Genomic DNA, 17,183 nt, shown 5'->3' on the forward strand with positions numbered 1-17,183 from the left:
GTGCATATGGGCATTTCCATAATGTCGCACGCGACATTCGTACGCATTCAAATCAAAAAAAAAGTATGGTACATTTAATTTTTTTTATTTTTATAAATGTTAACTTATAGCTCTTGCCTAGGACTATAATTGGTGCAAATGTTGATTTTGAGAGTTTGCTCAATTTTAAGAAAATTAAAAAAAACTGAAGGATTCGCACGCGACAAAAACAGAAGTCACTTTCGCGGCGAGCTGTTTAAACACTGATTTCAACGAAACGGCAGGGACTATTTTAATGAAACAAATTTTAAAATATGATGCAATAATGTGACTTTCATATGCTTTAATTTACAAGCAAAAATATAGCGTAGTTTATTTTTTATTTAATTTTAATCATATTCGCACGCGACATGTCGCACGCGACATATTTTTTCATCATACTTTGCATGTAATTTTTACTATTATAAGTAAATTGGAAGAGCATATATCTATTTTATTTCGACTTTTTGCATTCTTCTAGTGATGTTAGTAAACAACAGTCAAAGCATAATGCCTCGGTTTGGATGTAATTAACAAATGAAAACAGGTCCATTTTTATGATGTTTTTCATCAAAATAATGAAAAATCGTGTTTGTGCGAATATGCATTCGAATATTTCGTAATTTGTTTTAGAATATGATAAAGCCCTTCAAATTTAATCAATTGGCCTTTTCCTAATGTTACTATGTTGGAAAAAAAAAATTTTAGAGAAGTTTTAGTGTTTTGGCCGCGGTTGACCTTTCTGTGGAAATGCCCATATGTACATAACTGTGTACTATGTAGGAATGAACAGACGTAAGGACGAACAAACATATGGGCATGGCTGATCAAGATTTTCTTCTGCCTGTTTATGGGTACTAAGCTATAAACAACAACTTAATTTTGAATTTCCTTTGTTTTATAAATTAACTTAAAAACTGCAAACAATTGAATTGATTTTGACCATCTAAAGCTTTTTGACATTTTTGTAAATAAACTACATAAACCGAAAAAGTTGTGGCTAATAAAAATATTCTAAAAGAATCAAGCAGTCACTATTTATAAACTCTTCCCTTCCTCTATTTCATAATTCATTTGTCAAGTTCGTATGTGCCCGAATGTCTGCCTGGCAAACATCACTCAGAGCCCACCGCAATCCGCCCACCCAAGCCCATGATGTCATCTTTGTTGGGCCTTCGAGTCACATGTTTGGACATGAGCCCAAAAGAAAAGACAAATAACTAAAATATAAGAAATGTCCTTTGTATTGAGGAAAAGCGTCTGAAGATGCAAATTGCTAAAAATTCTTCAACAAGCAAATCCTAAATATTTTTGGAATGGGAAATTTCGATGAACTGGCAAACAGTACAAAAAATAAAGTTGTAAATCAAATGTTCATTATAACAACGGTTCTATAGCATATCTCAGTGAAAAGCTTTTTATCAAAAAAGTAGCTAATTTTAAAAACAGTTCTTTATTACAATCTATTAAGAATAGCATCTAATCTGTCTGTAAGAGAAAAATAAAGAGAATGTAAACAAAGGTGACGAGGAACAATTGAAATATGGAATTTAAAATGTGGCGCCAAAGTTGCAAGCATCCCCAGATAACTCGTTGGTTTTTTAATGTATATTCTTGCTCCAAAATGTCTCGAATTGCTACTATTTAACGCCTACTTCTACTTTATTGTATAACTTTTGGGAGCCTATAACCACCATACACACTCTCTTTGGGGCATTTGCTCTTGCTTAGAGAAAAATCATTAGAGAAACCTAAAATTACTCGTCATCTAATTCATTTTAATGTAGTGCGGATAAAATATGATGCAATCTGTGGTTTTGCTGTTGTTAAACAGCCTAAATAGTTGATAACTTTTCATTTTACTCCCACATCGGCCGTTCAGCCATCTTTGTTTACGTTTTAGAAGGGGCACAGCTGATCGATCAGCTGTAATCGGATGCCGATGCAGATGCAAGCTCTGGGGAACACGAGTTTCACATTTGTGAATTTGCCGATATTGTCAGTAATTTATTCATTCAGTCGTCAAGGAAATACCATGAATATCTGAAAAGTTTATTTCATATAACTGAGCAACTAGTTTTCCTTGAAAATGACCGACGGGCATGGCTTTTCCAATTGTTTACTTATAATTGGCTTACCCTATTTACTATAATAATATTTTTATACAAGACCAATCGAATCAATCTAGTCAATCGGCAAGATAGCTTCGCAATCTGGTGTCTTGGTTGTTCAATGCTGCTAAGGCGCTGGAAAAGAATTTAAGTTTTCGATTTTCGAGGCTACCCTCCATTTGCATTTCTTAATTTATTGCTTGAAAAGTGTAACCATTTATAGTTGCAAAATAATTTTTAGAACTTTATTTTCTGAGCTCGGAGTTGCAGATTATGTACTCCATGATCTTTTAAGGTTTGATTTTCCCCAGAATCCTTTCAATTTCCCGAAATGCTTTCATCTGTTTTTAATTAGCAAACTTGCTCCAGCCTCTTATTTCTTGCGAAGGCGGAAGAGGAATACGCTCACGTGTCTGGCAAACAGCTGACGACCAGAGCTTTCCCTTGCCTTGTGGCGTATACGCAATTTCTGGTTTGTTCTACAGTGTCTCTCCGTCTGTTTCTTCATGCCCCTTTTTCTCTTCGCTTGCTTTTATGAATTAAATATAAGGCGGCTCTCTCTGAGAGAGCCTTTGTGATTTTGAAAAGTAAATGAACCCCATTGCACTTGCAGTGCACATGGAATTCTCTCTCTCTCGCCATCTCTGCCACTTTGGGCGTTAATGTTTTGTTTGTTTTTTTTTTTTGGCTGCGTTTTGTTTTCGCTATCGGACTCGGTCTTTGATTCGGGTGTTCGTAAAATTCCTTTTTGGCAGTTGCATAAAACAAAAAAATACACTTTACCGCTCGGTCACTCTCACTCTCCCAATGGCAGTCGCCGCGCTCTTTGTTTTTATTATTTTATTTCAAGCTCTCTTTCAGTCCAAAAGTGATTGCTGTGCGTGCTGAATTAAATTTTTTTGTTTTTCTGTTCTTAGTATGTTTTGGTGTAAATATTAAATGGTCGGTCTTTAAAATATGTGCGGAGCATCGACTCGCAGAATAAATAAATAATATACAACTATTCGCCATATCCGACTGACCATCTGTACTGAATATATAAGCTAATATGGAATAAATACATGTTTACAATGTATGGCATTCGTATGTATGGTTGCGCGTGTTATGCAAACGTTTCGCGGGTCAGGCCGCTGAAAATCGTGGAAAATTCTTCTTGAAATTTCTATAGAGTGACGAACCTAAGAAAAACATACAATTTAAAAAATGCACGTAAAAATATATATTTAAGGCATACTAATAATAACTTGTAACGTCGTCGTTGGAAATTCTGCTAAATAGATGAGCATTAATCAAATAAAAATGTATGGATTGATTGTTTGCTTTTCGCTTTCTTTAAATAAATTACAGGAAAAGTATAGGGGAAAGAAACAACCAAAATGAATTGAGAAATTTCGAGGTAGTGACGTAAACGTGAATAGATATCTTCTAGATTTTGTTTAATTCGTTTAATAAAATAATTAAAATTGTTGTTTGCCCACCGAAAAGGTTTTTTCTTATATTAATGCCCGACATTAATTAAGCTTTTGTTTTATGACATATGTATATAGATTCCAATTTTGTCTTTGCCTTGCAATGTTTTGACGACAATAAAAATCCACAAAATGTTTTGACTTGTCTCTTTGATAACCGAAAACTGAGTCATTAATTTGGCGTCCCATGCTAAGAAATTTGTTTTTGGTGAACTCGTCACAACTACAATTATAAGAAGGAAAATAAAATACATTTAATTTGTGAGAAAAACAACCAACAAAAATATTGCACATACGCCGCGTTTGTCGCGTGTCCCGAGGACAGCTGTTTAATGTGCGAACCAGTGCTGTCTACAATAGGTTGTGGGCCAACCAAAATAGCTACAAAAAAGCTAGATTTCTTAATAAAAAATTATATGTACATATGTGTTTACAGTATTGGTATGGTATAACCTTAGAGCCCACACGGTACTTACATACATAGATACTTGGTAATTATTAAATCAAAGATATATTTATATTATTATTTATATATTTATAGCTTAATGCATTTTTAGTCCAAAATCTCGAACAAATGCAACGTCCAATTCAGTTAATTTTTTATGAAAATTATGATTGATAAAACGTTGAAAATAGCAAACAATTTTTTTAAGTAGCCCAAATAAAAACGCGAAATTTCCAGTTGCAGGCCTTGCAAATATCCTTATTTAACTAGGAAAGAACAAGAGAAGGGGAGTCTCCCCTTCGCTCTCTTTCTCTTTTAATAGGCTTTGGTGTTACATTCTCCAAATATTTTCGCATCATACCTCAAGAGATAGCGTACATCCTCTACTCAAAACTGACCGCTATTGATTTTGACCTGACATCAATACTTCTCTTCTACCTTATATTACAGTTTGCCTTGAAACGGGAGCAGAAGCAGCCAACGAAGCAGGAACAGGCGTCCGAGGATCAGAGGCAGCCACAGCATGCACAGCAGTGCTGGAGGTGCGACTGGGGGTGGGAACTATGAGGATGTGGCCGCCGCCCGCCGCGGCAGGTTCCGCATCACGTCCTCCACGCCACAGGGTCCGCCAGAAACAACACTCGGCCGCTTCCGCCTAATGCCGACATGTAAGTTGCCTAAGTTCTAATAATCAATTATTATTATCCCTTAGAAAGGATTCATGAAAATAGCCCTCGCCCGGTGACGCGTTTGCGTAGAAAGGATAGACAGAAAGATGGACATAGCTAATAAGGAAATGATAAATGTATACAGAGGTAGTCAAAAATATTTACGCAACGAGCTCTTAGGACCTCAAACTTTTTATACCCTATTATAATTTCAGTCAGAAATATGCAAGGCAGTAGAGGAGACTTTTCCGACCCTATAAAGTATATATATTCTTCATCAGCATCAACAGCCGAGTCGGTCTAGCCATGCAAACTTGTGCATCAGTTTTAAAGCTATCTGAATGAAACTTAGTAAATAGTCTTCTGAATTCTCTCACTGCTATATACATATGTCGGAACGGATAACTATATCATAAAGCTGCCATAGAAACCATCGGTAGATTTAAAGAAAATGTAAAGCTGGGGATGTAAAACTATAACTGCCAAACTGTAAACATAAAAAGTATAGGTAAAATGTAATGAAACTCTATTTTGTGTTCGGTTTTTAGCATTTAAATTTATAATATAAATATCAAGACCAAATTATTATACATATGCTATGTATAAATATACAACTATATATTTCCTTTTATTTTTTTCTATTAATTTAACTACAATGGCTCAATTCTTATGATCCAATGATGATCCAATTGCAAACTGAAAGGGTATATAAACCGATCTAAAGCTTCCTTTCTTGTTCTAGTGGTTATTCTTGTTGTTTTTGAGCCATTTTCCATCTTGCATAGCGTAGCTTGATCTATGCAGAAGCTACCAAAAGAGGAATGCGAAATAAAAGTAAAAATAATAGGTGAATGTTAAGTGTCGTATTTACACATAAATTGTTTTCATCCTAAGTAAGTAAGTATTATAGAAATCCATTTACTGGAATTGAGTTTATTAACCGTCATCTTTCGCATTCTTCTTCAGGTAGCCTCTGCTGCGCGATAAAAATTTAAAAAATTTAAAAAGATATATAAATAATATAGGAAAATTGATCAACAACAACAAGAGTAACAAGAAAAATAAGTTGGGATGTGCAAATAATTGGCATTTGTTTCAATACTTTTGACTACATCTGAATGTACATACATTATAAACATATGTCTCCTTCCACGCACTAAAAACTTATAACTAAAATCCTTATATCGTTTGCGCAAGTATATTAACAATAAATACTCGTTGTTATTCAATTCCTTATAATTTAGTTCATTTCAACTTTTAAAATTCTTCTTATCAGGGTGGTTTAGTAGTACAGAAAATTTAATTAGTTTCCTCGAGTACCTTCGATTAATTTCGAGGAAGCTATCTGCGAAATGCAAGTCAAATTATATTATATAAAATACGATAATAATGCAGATATTGGGAAAATATCTTTAATGATTTAGCTAATTAACAAAGCATTTAATGTGTGAATTGACATAGCAATAAAAAAGGTGTTAACAGTATGAAACAATCAAAGTTATATAGTAATTTGTGATTTTAATGTATAAGAAAGTCCATCGGGCCTTAAATTATAATAGGCCTATATCTAGAATAAGTTTTATCGTTATTATATGATATTATATTAAATCATCGCAAGTTACTTAATGTTTATTGAGATATAAGGCTATATAGTATTCACGATTGGCGCACTCAAACCTGTAGTTTTTGACTTGTTAACTGGCTAATTTGTGCTCTCCTATCCTATATTGCAGCTAATTACGGTGCCATTTCACCCATCCTGCAGCGAGGACGATTTGCCGTGATACCCGAAGAGCCGCAGGCCGGTTCCCCGGCGTTGGGCACCCCCCCTCCCGGTGGCCGAACTGCTCGTTCGCCCTCGCCCGAGTGGGACTTTGACATCGAGCAGGTGAGTGTGGTGGCCTAGTGGAGTTGATTTCCCCCCACTTTATCCTCGGCCCCAAATGCACTGCGCCATTTTTATTGATTTTACTAAAGCAGACTGAAGTTGCAAAAGAGTAGGGTTGGTGCGAATGGCACGCCAAGGCAACTGGCTCCGTTGATTTATAGGACATAGTTTTTGTTTTTTTTTTTTGGCTTTGTGTTAAAATTAGAGTCCTGCATTAATATACTTTGTATATAAACTAAATTTTTGGATTTTTTGGGCGATATGTATACATGTAAAGTTAAATTAATTGTAATGCAAAGGTTAATTAATTCTTTTAACTATTTACCAATAACAATTGGGTGGAATTTTCCGAATATTTCACAAAATCTAAATATGCTTAAAAAACAGTACATCTATAGCAAATTGTACCATTCGAATTCGCGCCCAAGCCGGCCTTATTGCGGAGATCTGGTACTTTTGGTCGCTCGGACCGAAAAGTCTGGCAACGCTAGTGTACGGTCTCCCAGCGTTGCCAGACTTTTCAGTCCGATCTAACAGGGCTGCCAGACTTCTCGGTCCGAGTGACCAGCGTTGCCAGACTCCCGTGAACGAGCGACCTAAAGTGCCAGATCGCCCGAGCTGAGGGTTTTCGCGTTCGAGTGTGCCCAGACGCCGCCAAAGCGCATTTTCCGGGACTGCGACAATTTTCGGTTTTTTTTTGCGTTTTCAGCGGAAAAAACTGCGGTCAAACTCAAGCTACCAACTGGAAAATCGCCTAGTTGGCGATTAAATACTTATAGAAACTAAAAAATATAAGAAAAATGTAAGGATTTAAAGAAAATTAAAGTTAATTTTTTAAAATTAAATTAAGTATTATTTCATTGACGATTTTCTCGAAATAAAGGGGAATAGCTAAAGCATTTGAAAAATATCTATTTAAATTTAGAGTGCGTCTAGAAAAACGTACTAATTTCTTTGAATTTTGTGTTTATTTAAATTTAAATAAAAATGCAAAAAATTAGTTTTTAATAATCAGTTTTTTTTTTAGCTATTTCCAATTGGAATTTGGCGTTTTCTAGCTGTTCTGTTTGGGTAATCTAGCTTGTTGCTCAGAAAAGTGACATCACTGCCTCTTTATAAAGTTACTTTATTGTTTTTGTCGATTTGTTGTTGCCGTACGTTCGTTTTTATTCGCTGTCAACGTTAAAAAATGATATTCGAATGTGAGTGGGGCAGAAAAGATAACTGATCGCGATCGCTGCGGACGTAAAACACCAAAAAAATTAATGAGAAAAATAGCGCTGGATAAATGTGTGTTAAACTAAATTTTTGATAATTTTAATTGTGCGCGAGTACTTCAGGAAATTGCAGCAACGACAGGCAGCAATATCGTAGCAACAACAAAGCAATATCTCCCGATAATACAACTAATCTTCGTTCTTGGAAGTGCGCAAGACTATTGAAAACCCTTCCCTGTTCTCCTCTGCGATTGATCAGCCCAGCAAATTCAGTTTTAATAGACCCAAACATTGTTAATTTCCTTTTCTTATAATTAACAAAAAATCAATAGTCTGCGATCAGCTGTTACGCACACAAGCATACGAGCACTCATGGCGTCGCCTGATGGGCGACAACAACAACGATTGGAAATTTTCCACGGACAAATACTTTTATGTGCTCCAGTTGCCCGTCTCGAAGTTGTTGTTCTTCTAAAATTTAAGAGTTTCTTAATAGAGAATTTAGTTCTAAAATCACAGCACACATCCTGCTCTTCATCTTTCACACGCCCGCTGTTCGATCAGTAATGGTGCGTGTTCCAATTGGAAAGTCGAGTCCAAAGACGCAGCGCCTTTGCTTTGTTTTAAATTATTAAAATCAATTCGGTTGCTTTGTTGTAGCGTGTTTTCTGATTTATTTGGTGTTAAACAAAATGGCTGATAATTAGCCGAGCGAGCGAACGGCCACCAGTGAAACGAGTGCTGAAATAATAATCTAATCTGAAAAGTCAACACCTTCGAAGTGTTTGAACATCCAGCGAAAATATGTAGTTATTATAATTTCGCCCTAATCTTTTATATAATGGGGCCGCCGACGCGCAACACAACTAATTTCTTCTTATTTACAATCATTTTTAGCACGGCCAAATGCCTAATCGCGAAATTGTTTACAAAAGTCAGCAGTGTCGACTGAAAACTGGAAGTTTTCGTTTTGTTTTCTGTCCGTTAGTGTGCATGTATGTGCCTGTGCCCAAGTGTTCGTGCGCGAGTGCCTGTGTTTGTGTGTGCGCTCATAGCACACGTTAAATTAATTTCCAACAAGAAAAGAACCGGCAATTGATTTGGCAATAACATCAAGTCGCTGATTAATACACACAAAAGGTTGGTGATCACTGCTTTCTCCCTCTGCCCCTTTGTTTAATTGCCAAGTTTGATTTATTTGCGTGCCTTCAGTTCTTTTGTGTTGATATGAGAACGCGAGACGTTTTGTTTTTCCCCTGCTTCCAGATTATGAGTTTTGTATTAGTGACTAAGTCGATCGGCAAGGGTGGGCGTGACATTTTGGGGAAAATACCCAGATAAGTTCTGAAATTTCGCCTTTATTCCAGGTTTAAATATGTTGAATTTGCATTAAAAAAATATTTTGAACTGTCATCTTGATTTCATTCTCTATGTACATATGTATGTACATACATACATAAATTTTTTAATGAATATTGGGTTGGGATAGACTGAACTAAAATACTACATTTTTATCTTAAAGCAAAACAATAATAAAGTACTAATATTAATGAGTAAAGTTCTTAAAATAGATTTATAGTATAGATTTTGAACAAGCGTTTCAGTGCCAAGTTACTACTCGTTAAAGTGAATGAGTTCTTCAGAGGAACACCGTGGAATACCCTTCCAGCGTTCACTAATATCTCTCGTCGCGTTACTGTGGGCAAGCAAGCACAGGTTAATTATTTCGATCGGGTTCCTAGAAATTCAGATGTTAAGAAGCTGAATATTTCGGACTTTGATCTGAACAATAAAAGTAGTTTGGTAGTAGAGTATATGGTAATATTGGCTGTTTGCATTCACAGTTGACCGATCGGCACGAGTTGTGTGCCAATTACCGTTAAACAGAAAGTTCAATTCCCATATACACATGGATATTTTTCAATAATATTTGCACAGTTATACGGGTATAAGAACAGGGGGGATCAATGGGCATATGCATATGTACATATATGTACATATATCGATATTTATATATTTATTGACACCGGTGGTACTAGGCATCAGCGGTTCTGTGGCTAGGCTTTAGTTCCCCTCCAAATGTGAAACTAAAACTGTCTGATTATCTTAGCAATTAGTTGGCCGTAGATTTAGAATCAGTGGCAAATATCATTCATAATTCATGGAGCAGAATACTTAGCCCAGCAATCACTGCAATTTTAAGCCAGTATCACTATTTTCGTAGCCCCACAATCTGATGTTCTGTGCTCTGGTGCTAGGGTTCTTTGCTTGCTTGAACCCCCTCCTGCTCTCCTGAGTTGAACGAACCTATTTCAATATCTTTCTGAAAGAGAAACCTGGACAAGACTGCTTGCTTACCACGAAAATCAATATTTTTGTATATACATGGTGTTGAAATTGCGGCACAGCGACCGCAAAATATTTACCATATCGCTCATGTCGCAAATTGCATTGAAGAGGATTAGGCCCGCCAATGTTAGTCTCACTGAATACATTATAGGGATGACGAATCATTGAAACCCGATATATCCATATTAATTACTTGATCCTAAGATAAGTTTTACCATATTTCCACAGAAAGGTCCATTAAGAAGTGTGCCATTTGATCAAATTTGAAAGAACTTGTCATCTTCTGAAACATATTTCGAAATATTCAAATGCAATATAGCACAAACTCATTTTTTCATTAATTTTTTGAATAGCTTCTAAGCCATAAGCACAATGCTTTGACTTTGGCGTTCTAAGATCATTCAGAGAATGTAAATAATAGGCAAAAAAGGAAATATGCAATTACCAAAAACGGTACAATTTTTGTTAGAAATAAGAATTTCTTCGCTATTTTATAAATGCCGTTGAAAAAACAAATTTGGTGAAATTATAATTTTATCTATGCTTACGACTGTGGAATGTTTACAGTAACATAAACTGAGGAAATATAGAAAAATAAAGGTAGATAAAAACCGAAATTATATTTTCGTGCTACATCTATATATATGTACATATATTTACAAAAAAAGAGAAGAAAAAAGCAGCTCGGCTCTCCGCATTTATTGATCACAATAGAAATATAACATTTTTAAAGCTTAAACTAAACCGACAAGGTGACCTGACTCCAAACGGTTTGGTTGAATCTCTCAATGGACTGCATCTGCTCATTGAGCTGGTGGAGCTGCTGAAGAATATTGTCGAACTTGGCCTCAAAATGCTGCACCACCGACTTGAGCTCCTGCCGCAGCTTTTCCACCTCGCCGGGCTCGGAGTTGGCCAGATTTTGGGTGGCTTCCACACTGGCCGAGATCTCGGAGGAGGAATAGCTCGAGTCCAGAGCCTCTTTTTCCGGCATTCGGTACATGCAGGCTATGCCGTGGATGTACTCTCCAGGAAAATCCGGATCCACGCTGTCCACCGTGAAGGTGATGCCGTTTGGACGGATGAGTACATCCATAAGGGTCCTCAGGTTGAAGCAGTTCCAGCTGTTGCCATGTATGTAGAAGTGAGTTAGCTGGGAAAGCGTGGCGAAGGCGGAAGGATTGATTTCCGTGAGATTGTTGCCCGAGATGTCGAGCTTTCGCAGATTGGGCATTCCCTCAATGGCCTCCAGAGGCAACTCGACCTGACCAGTATTTCGCAGCACCAGCGTCTCCAGGTGCGGAGTGTGCCAGCCGGCGGGTAACTGACCCAGATCCGGATTATCGGCTACGTCCAGATGCCGTAACCGGGGCACCCGGCTGAGCGAGGCCAGCTGGACCAGCGAGTTGTTGCGCAGCACAAGATGCTCCAGGGCCTCCGAGGCGGGGAAGTAAAGCTCTCGCACACGATTGTCGCTCAGATCAACATTCGTCACCGAGCCATACAAGTTGACACGGTCCAGTGAGCAGTTGCGGACGTCCAGGTTGCTGGCATTGAAGTTCAGTAGCAGCACGGCCAGCTGCGGGTTGTGGGACAGATCGATCGAGTAGATCTGCCGGTCCCGGCCTCGTAAGCGCGACCGGAAAGCATGCTCGCCCAATTCGCGGAGTTGGTTCCTGTGCAGTGAGACGGAGTGCAGAATCGGATTGTGGGCAAACAAGTCGCTGTCGACGGTAGCCAAAAAATTGTCAGCCAGGCCCACATGCCGCAGACTATTCAAATCACTGAAAACGCCTGGCGGTAGCGCCTCAAGTCGATTCTCCGTGAGGTCCAAGTGCTGCAGCTCCTTAAGGTTTTCAAAGGCTCCCTCCTGCAGCTGGCCGAGTCGGTTGCGGTTGAGGAATAGAAACTGCAGGTGGCCCGCTCCCCGGAATGTGCCGGCGGGCAGGTCCTCGATCTCGTTGTCGGTCAGCAGGAGTATCACCAACTTCTCAGCGCCCGTGGAGAAGTTCTCCCAGTACATGTACCGGATGCCGCAGCCCCTTATGTCCAGCTCGCTCACCTCCAGCGCGAAAAACAGCCGCAGCGGGAAATGAGTGAAGGTGCTGTTTTTGAAAATTAGTGTGCTGGCAGGCCACTCGTCGCCCACATCGTAGGTGGTGCCGTCTGGTGCAATTCGGACTGCCGTTTGAAGGTCGAACCTCGCCTTCTCGTCCTCTCCTTCGAAGTTAAAGCCACTGCAGCGGGTCACTTCGCCCTGGGTATGGCAGTGTCCCTCCAGACTTGACACCTGGACCGTGTGCCGATCCGCATCCTCATTCCCTTCGGCCACGGCAGCAGCGATGGCCGGCAACGAGATCACTAGACACATCCGGACGTACATTGAGCGTGCTCTGCGTTTCACGATCGACCTGCAACTGATTCCAAACGATGACCGTCAAACGCCTCTCCAGATAAGCCCCTCCTATAATGCTCGAACAATAATGATTGTTGTTGGCACGACCATCATCAGTTCTATATAATTTTCATTCTATTCATGGTGTTTTGATTTTGCGCAAAAAAGTGGTTCATATGTAACGAGCACAGTTCGTTTCAGTGCTTTATGTCAACGGAATTGAATTTAATAGGAATATAATTGGGCGCTATCGAATTTGAGGTGTTTATATGTATCATGCAAATACTGTCTAATAGCCTATCGTTTTTCTTAGTATTGTGCTATATTACATTTTTGTTGTATAGTAACTAAAATAGAATTCTCGAATAATTGTAAATTGTAATGAAATGGAACGCAAAAAATGTATTCTAATCGCTCTTTGTTACATATATTCTACCCTATGTGTATAAAATCGTAAACTTATTCCGAATACTGTCCCTAAATGAAGCAGTATAATCATATTTATTTCGCTGTCGTCATTATTTTGGCATATGTTGCCGGTTTCTCATTTATTGTTTATTATTTGGCACCGCTTCTATTATGAAGTTCCCGGTCCGTTGCCTCCATTCAGCAACTTGCTGCTGAACCCATGAAACTCGAACAAAACAATGTACGCCATATCTGCGGAGCTGTTGCACAAAGCCCCTGTCCTCTTATCATCGAGTGTTTACTTGGCGATTTGCTCACCGAAAGGTGGAAATCTTTTGGCTGCTGATAATGGACATGGGGCCAGACACTTGCCCAGTCCTAGTCGTTGGAATAAGTTTTTATACATGTACATTGGATCTCCCCCTAATTAATTCAAATACTGCTGTTCGAAAGTCTGCAATTTTCAATAAACAATTTGCTGATTGCAGAGCGAGTGAATCATGAAATATCAACCGAAGCGATTCACTTACACACAATATTTATTTTTTTGTGGCGAAGGGCATTTGAGTTTGTATTTATTATAAACAATCGTGTCGGCATGGGTTCAACAATTATTATCATGAATGTGTGGCACCTTTTGCGCATCTCTCTTACGTCAAATAAACACCGGAAAGCTTTACTAACTAGAATCCGAATTGGTGGCATATCAATGGAAAAATACATAAGGTTTAGCAATATATTATCGAGCGAGCTGGGGCTGGGAGCACGTTCAACCTGCTTTCAGTCGCTCAATTTGTTATTTACAGCTTAGCGGAGTGAAAACAAAAAAATTATAACAACCGCAAAGTCAAGTAAAGCTTTATTAATTTGTATGCAAACAAATTTATGTGCTTGTTGAAATTTATAAAATTGGTCTTCGCCGCGCTTTCGGTGGGACTTTCTTGGCTTAGTTCTGGACAAACAATTTGAATACTGAAAGGTAATTCCTCTCCACTCTAAACAAGGTACAATTGATCGAGCTATTTGCATTGAGCTAATTATGGGCCAATGGGTTTTAAATCATTAGCCCCGGATTGTTGTCGTTTGTTTGTGACATTTCTGCTATTATTATGGCTGGCTGCGAAGGCTCAATTGAAACGGCATGACTTCGTTTAGCGATAAATATTGTGGTCTGCGCGCCCCCCCTTTGTCCAATTCAATTTGCCGCAATTACTTTGCATACAAGTCAAGTCAATAAGAAAAAAGAGTGGGAATTACCAGAGTTTTCCCCGAGTCGCCAGCAGACTTTGTCCCCACGATCCTGCTCTGTATCCGAATCGAATTCCCCCCAAATAGTTATGCCAGCAAAGGGGTGAATAAAAACGCGAACGTTTAGCCGGCAATCGGTCACGTAAAATGTGCTTATATTGTATTGTGGGTGGTTTATATGGCGCCTTCGCTTTATGGCACTTGATTTATTTTATTAATTTTATTGGACAGTCGGACGCTAAGTGTTTGAGAGGTAGTCAGGGGTTCCAAAACCTTGCTACAAACAGCTCTATCGTGGATATGCCCGGCAAATAAGATAACGTCATTAGAGCTGACAGTTCCTGGGATGTTTTATAGCTATTTTCTAGTATAGTTGGGCATGTTTTAAAAATTAAAATATTGCGAAGAATTTATTGGGATAGTTAAGAGTTAACGACCACATTACAAACAGATGACTTTATTTTCCTTGATTTATTATGGGAGATGGTTTTCGGTTTTTGAAAATTGAATCTATTATAGATATACAAATCATTATAAAAGAGTGTTTTATATCATTATGGATATTGCTTTGAAAGAAATGGTAAATTAGTATGTTAACATGCAGACTATTTATATTAGTTACGAATTAAGAATGAAAAGGCTTTGACTGGTATTCTTTGTGGTACTTCAATGTTTTTAAGAACAAGAAAAAACGACTCAGTTCTTCCCTTAAATAAATGATAATCGTAAAACACCGGGCCAGACCCAGCGTAGCCCCCACTTAACAAACTTTAAATTGGTATGTACATATGTATGTACATGCCTACATACATCGCTGTAGAACGGTTCCTAGCATCAGCTGATAGGCTGATGTACTATTGGAAAAGTACCGTTATTTTACATACACTCAAGTCTTAAATGTTTGTTTTAAAGCAAACTTGTGTTTTTTTTATTATTTTTTCGGCTAAATAAGACAAATAAGAGATCATCGATTTATTGAATTAATTATCGATTATACTCGGCGACAAAAAATCCTTTCGATATATTTACTATATATTTCAGAATCATAAAAATGAATACAAACATATATATTTATATGAACAATAAATATATATATATTCATTTTTATGATTTTTTTCATCCCATAGTGCGATGTCGTAAGGTCTGGTCTAGAAGAGAGTCATGTCGAATGAATGAATGAGTGCTTAACGGTCGGCTATCGGGCGGCCCAAAATTGTCGCTCGGCAGAGCACAGAACCAAAACAATACCACAGCGCAGCAACGCTACGAAGCGAGTATTCATTGAGAGGAATCATAAATTTTTATGAGCCCCGAAAAGCGAGGCAGCGTGCGATCAAAATACAAGCAAATCGATACAAACCGACTCGAAAACCAGTTGTTCGATTTGTGTTTTGTTTTCGAAGGCTGTGTTCTGGTTTGGCATTAAAAAGCCGCCACAAAGCCAGCTCTGAGCTCAGTCTTCTTCTACCACAATGCTATCACTAAACTATCCGGACTATATTTTGCTCACGCTGATCGTCGGTGTCGCGATAACAAAGTCACAGCCGCTGGAAGAAGTGGCAGTAGGAAGCCTGGAATGTAAGGAAAATACTTGCATGAAACTGGATTATCCAAACCGCACTGAAGTCGCCTGCTTCAATGAGAATGTCACTGCGAATCTGATGAGCTACGAATCGCTGATTCTGCACAGTTCCCAGCTGGCTAACATGCCCAGAAAAATATTCCACCAGCTGCCTCAACTAGTGGAACTTTATGTCCTGGAGTGTGAAGTTCAGGGGATAGAGAGAGAATGCTTCGAAGGTTCCACAAACCTGAGAAAGTTGAATTTCGGAGGGAATTTCCTCAGAATCCTGGCAAGCAACACCTTCGAACTTGCCACTCAATTGGAGGAGCTCAACCTGTCCGACAATCAACTGGAGGAGCTTCCGCCAATGATATTCCTGCCACTTAAAAAGCTTCAGAAACTCAACCTGTCTAGCAATCGACTGAAAACTATTCCTCAGGGTATATTCTCCCAATTGGTTTTGCTTAGTTCTGTTATTCTGGACAGCAATCAGTTAACGCAACTGCCAGGCGACCTATTCAGAGATCAGCGAAGGAATCTGTCGGAATTCTCGGCTAAAAGCAATCTGCTAGAACGAGTTCCTTCGAACATATTCTTATCAGTTGAACACCTCCAACTCTCGTTTAATCCTCAACTCAGAAGGCTCCAATCCACAGCCAAAGTTTATGATCTCCACGCCACCAATTGTGGTCTGGAATCAGTGAAGCTAAAGGGACCTGTTGTCAGAGTCCAACTGGAGGATAACTTGAGTCTGAATGAGTTGAAAATATCGCAGCCTCAGGTCCTGGAACAGCTCTATCTGGCCAACACCAATCTGTCCAGACTCGACTTCCTGTCCAAGGCCAGTAACTTGGTTGACTTGGATGTGACTGGCATTGATAATCTTTCGGATCTGCCTCAGATTTCATCCGTCGCGGGTCTGGAGCGGCTGAGCTTTACCTATGATAACACAAGCTCGGATCACATGGACATGCTGCCCCAGCTGAAGGATCTTAAATACTTAGAGATAACCCACGACAAGGGCCGGGAGGTTTATATCAAGGATCTGGAAGATGATTTCTTTGTCGACGATGTTCAAATTCATTGCGATCAATTAGCGGATCTGTTGGAGTACGTGGAATTGCCCAAGGACACGATGATATTGGAAGATCGTATAGTAGGAGATAGTCGAGAGCCCCTCAGGTGTGGAGCGACATAATAAGAGCATTCTGAAATACTATAGAACGTTGTTTTCAAGCGGAAAATAAATTGTTTGTGAATGATAAGATTTGTTTTATACTTCTTTGGAATAGTCTGTATTAGTATGTAACTCTCACTGTGAACGGGCTTAAACATGGCGAGGATGACCAAGTTTACTGACAAAAGAAATCGGTCGGGTCTCGAATTATGTTATAAAATGGAGT

At 38.7% G+C, this 17,183-nt stretch overlaps 3 protein-coding genes across 3 annotated transcripts in view; 2 read left to right on the forward strand and 1 right to left on the reverse strand.

Moving 5' to 3' along the window:
- SNF4Agamma (SNF4/AMP-activated protein kinase gamma subunit) overlaps positions 1-17,183 on the forward strand; it is an 83,993-nt gene that overhangs the window by 2,077 nt on the left and 64,733 nt on the right. Inside the window, exons 2-3 of the mRNA XM_017178866.3 lie at positions 4,494-4,711; positions 6,445-6,599. Of these exons, the coding sequence (XP_017034355.3) occupies positions 4,567-4,711; positions 6,445-6,599 (300 nt within the window). The 5' untranslated portion in view covers positions 4,494-4,566. The remainder of the gene's footprint in view (positions 1-4,493; positions 4,712-6,444; positions 6,600-17,183) is intronic.
- On the reverse strand, positions 10,850-12,648 carry cDIP (Common Dpr-interacting protein). The gene has a single exon (XM_017178874.2). It carries the CDS (start codon positions 12,546-12,548, stop codon positions 10,905-10,907), a length of 1,644 nt encoding a protein of 547 aa, XP_017034363.1. The 5' UTR covers positions 12,549-12,648; the 3' UTR covers positions 10,850-10,904.
- Positions 15,689-16,978, forward strand: LOC108083171 (carboxypeptidase N subunit 2). The gene has a single exon (XM_017178858.2). The coding sequence runs from the start codon at positions 15,689-15,691 to the stop codon at positions 16,976-16,978; it is 1,290 nt and encodes a 429-aa protein (XP_017034347.1).

Source organism: Drosophila kikkawai, chromosome 3R, assembly GCF_030179895.1.
Source record: "Drosophila kikkawai strain 14028-0561.14 chromosome 3R, DkikHiC1v2, whole genome shotgun sequence".
NCBI lineage: Eukaryota > Metazoa > Arthropoda > Insecta > Diptera > Drosophilidae > Drosophila > Drosophila kikkawai.

Coding starts and splice junctions, on each gene's coding strand:
- cDIP (XM_017178874.2), bottom strand. CDS start 12,548: ATGTACGTCCGGATGTGTCTAGTGATCTCGTTGCCGGCCATCGCTGCT.
- LOC108083171 (XM_017178858.2), top strand. CDS start 15,689: ATGCTATCACTAAACTATCCGGACTATATTTTGCTCACGCTGATCGTC.